Raw genomic sequence first — 7,336 nt, 5'->3', positions numbered from 1 at the left:
CACTGTTTTCTTAGTCATCTTTGTAACAGATTTATATAAAGAATATATGGCTTGAAGCTGCAAGGTGGCTCAGTGGTAAGCTGTCACCTCACAGCGAGAAGGTCTTATAGGGCAAGATTTGAATGCTATTATATATATATATATATATATATATATATATATATATATATATATATATATATATATATATATATTCGTAGTGATGCCAATAAATAAGAACTTAAAGCATACAGTGGTATACATGCTAATATACACTTTCAAGATTAGGCCCTGATGCAGAAAAGGTTGGGAATCCAAAGGCCTACCACCAGCCCTTCCCCTGAGCAGGATCTCTGTTTATTTTGTTTATGATATGGACTTATACTCTCTTGGCTTGCTCTCGTCTTTTGACTGTTGCAAGGTAATTTGATCAAGGGTGGCATAACTGGCATAGCCTACTTCATTCCAATCACAACATCTCTGCAGTATCATGTTCCATATAGTCAGGTGAGTGAGTGATGGAGGTCATAGCAAATACAGTTACCATTATGAGTTATTCCGTAGGGTGTGTGTGTGTGTGTGTGTGTGTGTGTGTGTGTGGGGGGGGGGGGTGTCCACAGTCCACCACATGAAAGGCAACACATTTAGTGATTTGTAGTGATTTGTGGCTGTTTTCCACCAAGCCACAGGGGAGTTCCTATTCAGCCATACAGTACAGAATAAGGGACAGGGTTTGTTTCCGTGTGTTTCAGCAGCAGGTACAATGAAAAGTCTCAAAACAATGCACAAGGTCAACACAGAAACAGTGATTTAGCGAGGGATTGTCTTTACTATTATCGTATACAATTTATCACTATTATTTAATTAGCTGCTCAGAGCTTTGGGGAGGCTTTGAGAATTAGCTGTCTGTAAACAGCCTGCTACAACTCAAACAAATATTTATTTTATAATTTGGATGTTGAAATTGTATTGTTAATGTTTTTATTTTACACTTTATTTGCACACAATGTTTTTGTTCTGTTTAATTCGTTTTGTCTTCAGTTTTTTTGCAAAGCACTTGATAAGTGCTATATAAATTGTTTCAGTAACACTTTGTGTTTGTGCAGTCTAATCTTTGCCAGAACAAAACGTCATAGTGACTTAAAATAACACTATAATGCATTATACAATTATTATAATGGAACACACTCTCTCTTCACTCAGAGAACAAAGGTTACAAAGTAACCGAACGTTCTCTATCGTATCGAGACCTCTCTCTCCACCAACATATTTCATATGTATGGGGAACTCTGTAAGAGGAAGCGAAGCAGTCCCATGGAACCCCAAAGACAACACCAGTGGGCTTCGACCCAGCACATACTGAATTTAGAATTATTTATCATGTATGTTCAATGTAATGTATTTACAACCCCTGGAACGGCCGGACAGCCAGACGCCATCCGCCCTTAGTGTATATATGAATAGAGAAGGCACCCAGAGGAAATCTTGAGGCGAAATGGACATAGTGGCCGAATGAAGGTATTGCAGCCTGGCCCCAAACACATGAACGCGCTGTCCGTTGACTAACATTGTACACGTTCACGACGGACGACGCTCGTGCGCGTTCAACGGCAGCGCGTTCATGTGTTTGGGGCCACTCACCATTGCAATCCGTCCCAGAATGCACTCTGTTCCTACCAGGAAGGAGGAGTGAATCCGCCTCATGCGCTTTTGAGCAACTTAATGCAAGTGGATGGAAGGAGAACTCGGGTGTCTTCTCTATAGATATATAACTCTATGCATCCGCCGCCAAATGCTCAGGCGCTAGACATCACCCAGAGCCCGGCCCTGCAAGACGCTAAGGCCAGAGACCACAGGGGTAATTCTTAAGTACTGCTACTAACTATTACAACTGCTGTTCTAAATCCTTTAGACCTGTTATTGACCTTACCAACCTTGAAACCAACCTTGAAACGTACTTAGTTACGTCACCATTAACAGCCAATAAGGGAACACCATTCTTACCCCGACATACACCCAGCCAGCCGATCACCAAATGTACCTTAGTTACGTCATCAAGAAAGGTGGTCCCTTATAGAGGGTATGTGCGTGACATCCTCATCAAACCCGGACGTTATGCAGGAATGCCTACTGACGAGTGGCAGAAAAACTACTTTCTGGCCTTGACAACCCATGCATCCAAACATAAAAGTCCTATCTGATTGCATTAAACAACTCAATTTGCATGTTGCTTTTCCATTTTAGTCACTTTAAGCATGCGCATACCCTCTATTGGAGGGTGGACAACACCGACATACATACCCGGCCGATCGCAGTACTTGCTCGCTCTGCTTGCGCAATACACTGACACGAAACAAGACAGGAACGCCCAAAAACGTCACAGCCGGTTTTTTAACAAGACAGGAACGCCCAAAAACATCACATCCGGTGTTTTACCCTGGGCAGAATTTTCTATGGCTGCCAATGCAACTTTTTCCAATCCTTAATCACATACGGCAAACACCTATGCCGATAATATCTAACTTGCGGAGGTAACGTGCCTTGTCCGCGGGCAACAGATCTTTCAACGTATGGCATTGCAAATACGTTAGATAATCGCTACTCTGCGCAATATTGTTTTGAAAATGCCGCAAATTGCATTGCAGTGAACGAGAGCAAATCACAAATCACAAATCTTACCCCGGGGGGTGGGCGGAGCCGCGGAGTCGCAGCTGACGCCCCTCCCTCCGCTCTGATGACGCGTTGTTATGTCAATGTATTGTACATACATCACACATATACACATATAACATTACGCGGACATAATAAGACCACTTACCATGGGGCAAGCAGAGTCCAGTGCACCATTGCAGAAATCTGCATTTAACATTTACATTTTGAACTATAAAAACGTACGTTGCATATAATTTATATTATAACTTTACCTTATGCCATACCACCATTCTTGCTGGTCACTGGATCCCACTCTGCTCACTCCATGTTAACATCTCTCTCTTTACTCCAAAGCACACTGCTTTTTAAGGGCTGGCACCACACCCACCTGCAATCAATTTGATCAGTTGACGTGTGCAGTCGACACACTGTGATTGGCCAGTCTAAACCTATAACCCTAACCTTAACCTCAGTAAAACTATACCTAAACCTAACCCTAACCTTAACCTCAGTAAAACTATACCTAAACCTAACACTAACCTTAACCTCAGTATAACTATACCTAAACCTAACCTTAACCTCAGTAAACTTAACTTGCCCGGGGGTGTGGTTATAAGCACAACCCGTGTAGGAATTAGTATGTAGCGTCAATGACACAGCTAGATACCAACCCCGACATCAAACTCCACCTGGTTACAATTACATAGAAATGAAACAAAGAAAAGAGGACAAAATTACATTCTGGTTAACATTGGGGTGTAGGTCAAGTCTCACAGCACTTAGACTCTCTGAGGACCCCCTGCCAAAAAACAAAAACCTAAGAAAATTAAAATATCATCTTCTATCTCACTCACTCACTCACTCACTCACTCACTCACTCACTCACTCACTCACTCTATATTTAATTCAAAAGGGCATTATTCCTCTGATCCTTCGACCATTGCCATGTCCGTCATATAGGATGTTGAACTTGCTGAGGAAGCGGTTCATGCTGTTGCAGGCCTTGGTGATGGCGCCCAGGTAGGCCATGAGGCCCACGTCATTGCACTGATCGTGGAAATCAGTCTTGAATTCTATAGTGCTGAGGACCGGCAGTCTATGGCACAGGGTGTTGGCTTCTCGCAGGATCTCGTGGCTAAATGGCACCTCTCCCGATTGCACCGCCTTGACGTAATCCAGGATGACCTTCACCCTGCTGTGAAGCATCTTGATCGCGCTGTGCTGGGCTATGAGGTGTTCGGCCACCGTCGAGTTTCCTCCTGCGCCGGGGGCAGTCATGCGAGCTACGTGGTCGACTCCAATTCTCTCTGCCTCCTCCGTGGCGAGCGTGTAGGCGAGCTCGGTGAACAGCATGGTGGCCTCGCCGTTGATTATGTCAATCACGGACTCGTACACGCTAACGGGAAGGTCGGTCTGTTTGGTCAGTGGATCGAGTTTGAGGAAGAGAGGGCTGTCGATGATCTCGCACACCTGCTTGTGGATGTGGATGTCTGAATGGTCAGGCAGGCCTCCGGTGATATACCAGCCCAGGAACTCCATGTCTTTAAAGACCTGTTTGAATTGTTCTTCCTTGGCGTAGTAATACTCCATGTCAATGTTATGTGCCTGCTGTTCGTCAGCGGGGTGGGACAGCAACTCGAAGGAGTTCATCACCTCAATGTTTCGACCCTCCTGCTTCCCGATTAGGGCTCCAATCACCTGCATTGGTCGCCCTTGCTGAGAACGGACACGTATCCAGTGGTCCGATATGTTGAGGATGACCAGAGGGTGCAGGGCCACAGAAACACTGGCTGAGCCTGTTATCTCTGACGCCATTACATTGGAAGTGGCCACCTCGCCCGGATCCATAAAAGCACTGCTTGTCACCATTGTGAGAGAATAAGAAGTAGGTCTGAATAACGTTACTAATATATTCTATGTATATGAGTTTTACGTCATTATGCAATGATGTCATCACAACACAATGACAACATATATTAATTTAGCTGTGTGAGCATCAGTACTATTAGTACTAAGTTCGCTTGAAACCGGGCTCTCCCAGGGGTTTCCCCTCTACACCAAATCTACTACTATAGTAGTAAGTAATTATAATAATATGCAACTAGTCCATGTGGTATCCATTTTTCATAATAGTCAAATGTTCAACTATGTAATTTTGATCACTGTGCTAATTTGATGGTTAGTTGAGACACATTGTCTAATCAGAAGAGCTTGGTCTGAAGGTCTTCCTTCACTAGAGATCTCAGTCAAGTACCCTGTGGGCAGGCATTGTTCTTTACTCTTTGAGGCTCGGTGAGGTGTGAGAGAAATTTAGCGTTCTATTGTCTCAAGGAACCTTTTGAGATGTGCCATAATTATGTTAAATCTTAACCCCACCCAGAATTCAACTTGTTTTGATGTGAAACCTATATCTTGTCATGTGATGAATTAAATGTCTTGACTGGCCGCGTCCAGCGGTCAGTACTATGGAGCCCTGAGCTCCAAGCTCAGGGTCTAAGGCGAAGCTCTGCTGTCTTGGTCTCGGTTGCAATAAATGGTCAACAACACTTCAGTTCATCTCTCTTTGCCTGCGTTTTCTTCATCCGATCATCTGATGCTTTGATGCCTGGTTTAACTCTTCTACAAGTTTGCTATTTAGTTTAGAGAACTCCAGTCTTCTATAGGCTATAGGTAGTTTGTTGAGATGTGATCTTTATTATATGGTATATGCTCTTATTCTGAAGTGACCAATGCTTAACAGAAAGTGCCCATTAACCTGTGTGTATATATTGGCTGAATAAACACTCTCGTCAGTTCTGTTGTGTGTCAACATTGCTGACGAGTGGATGATGTGAGTGCTGTGCTCTGTTCACTTCATATGGGACATGTCACCTGGGTTATATCCACTTAGCAGATTTTGTATTGACCTGTTTTTAAACAGTTTCAATCAATCAATCAAAGGACAAAAACAGTTAAAGTCCCCCAGGGGGTCTGCAAAGCATTCACCACACATGACACGTAGCTTGCGGAGTTAGTTCAGTCAGTCACACTCGAGGGGGTTCAAGGTTCATGCTGTGCTCAAAGCCGCATACTATACTCAAGAGGTTAACATGCTGCATTACTAGGTGGGTGTATTCAGTGTGTGCAACACCCACATGTCATTCGCTGATTCGTGGCAGTCAGCTGACCAATTGGGCGGGCTACTTAAGCTCACTAGTCTGCATGCTCTTCCCTTCCTGCCTTCCTTCTGCTAAGGTTCCTGGTTGTTATGTGATGTTTGCTGTTCCTCATGGTTGTTGCTGCTTGCTGTCTGTCCGTGCGTGCAGCTACTGCTGCCTAAATTATGCTTCTCAGCTACTGTCCATGCTGTGATAAGGGCCAGGTTGTATGCAAAATATATTGAGTTCGATATGATCCTGCTTATGCTGCTGAATTATATTACAAGTAAGACGCGCAAACGCGGGAAGCGAACGCAGCTCGTGTGTGTGTGGTTGTGTGTGTGTGTGTGTGTGTGTGTGCGTGTGTGTGTGTGTGTGTGTGTGTGTGTGTGTGCTACAGATGCGCCCTGTGTGTGTGTGTGTGTGTGTGTGTGTGTGTGTGTGTGCTACAGCTGCGCCCTCTGGTGGCGGGCGGGTGGTGTAACAGCGGGACACACAGACATTCAGCCCTTGCTGTCATAGTAAGTGGCTCACTGCGTTCGCAATGAGGCTTCAACAAGCTACATAATAGCCTATCTGTTTTGATAATTAAGCCGGATGCGCAGACAGTGCTGCAGCTTCTATTGTAATGTGGTATGTGTTCTATAGTTAAAGCCAGGTTATCTTTTTGCTTATGTTTTGCCAAGTTAGCTCAGGTGCAGTGTTTGTCCCCTCCAGCTATGGGTCCTCAACTAATGTGCACTGTGTTGCCACGTCTGCTTTTATAAGCAACGTTGGGCTTGTTTCCTGTAGTCAATTGTTTGTTTCTGGTGTTCTGTCATGGATCCAAAATTAACTGTATTGTTTCAAGTCATTGTAGTCATTAGGGTACATATTGTAGGTTACTAGGTTTGAGTTCTCATGTGGCGAGTCTTAGTCGGGTATGGGACGGTTCTACACCTGGTTGCTTTCTTTCTCAAGATCTGGTAACTCTGCTGCCTGGTTGTGTCTCCTAGCAGTTTCATTCATTTTGAAGTAAGACTTCAGTCACACTCTGCTTGAGTATTCCTTAAAACACTTTCTATATGTGCCTTGGAAAGTATTGCCTGTGAGTTAAGTACCTTAATTGTCATCTTGATCTAGGTTTGGTGCTTTTGTAGCCATGTAGTTTGTTGAGGTCTCCTCATTGCCATGAGGGTTTGTTCATGCTAAGCTAATGGTAAACCTAGCACCCTTTCACCCTGTGCTTTATTATGTTTCAGTTCTTCGTCTGGTTAACAAATAAGTTTATGCATCTCCAGAAGAGCTCTTTGACTGTGTCTAATCATATGCGGCATAGTTATATATCTTAAAGTTATCCCATGTTTCCAATTCATAAGAACAGTATCATATGTTGTTAATTAATCTCAATCCATTTCAGTTATATGCAGTGCTATTTTAAAATGGGTTCAAATTGCATTTGCAGTAATTGCATGTCAAATATTAGTAATTGCATGGCAAATATTCAAAATCTGTTTCATGATCGGGAGGGGGGTTACAATCTGAGGGGAGAATTTAATTTCAAAACTTTAAGTCGTAATACCACATTG

General features: G+C 43.6%; 1 protein-coding gene across 1 annotated transcript; it reads right to left on the bottom strand.

Annotated features, from left to right (window-relative positions):
* Positions 1 to 3,537: 3,537 nt before the first annotated feature.
* On the bottom strand, positions 3,538 to 4,446 carry LOC310876869 (COP9 signalosome complex subunit 6-like; the record flags this gene model as incomplete). Its single annotated transcript, XM_083790521.1, has 1 exon — positions 3,538 to 4,446. One exon carries the CDS (start codon positions 4,444 to 4,446, stop codon positions 3,538 to 3,540), a length of 909 nt encoding a protein of 302 aa, XP_083646647.1.
* Positions 4,447 to 7,336: the final 2,890 nt, after the last annotated feature.

Source organism: Protomyctophum parallelum (assembly GCF_964188405.1).
Source record: "Protomyctophum parallelum genome assembly, chromosome: 19".
In the NCBI taxonomy this organism is placed as follows: domain Eukaryota; kingdom Metazoa; phylum Chordata; class Actinopteri; order Myctophiformes; family Myctophidae; genus Protomyctophum; species Protomyctophum parallelum.
The sequence above is the reverse complement of the archived record's forward strand: the minus strand, read 5'-3'. Positions and strand labels throughout refer to the sequence as shown.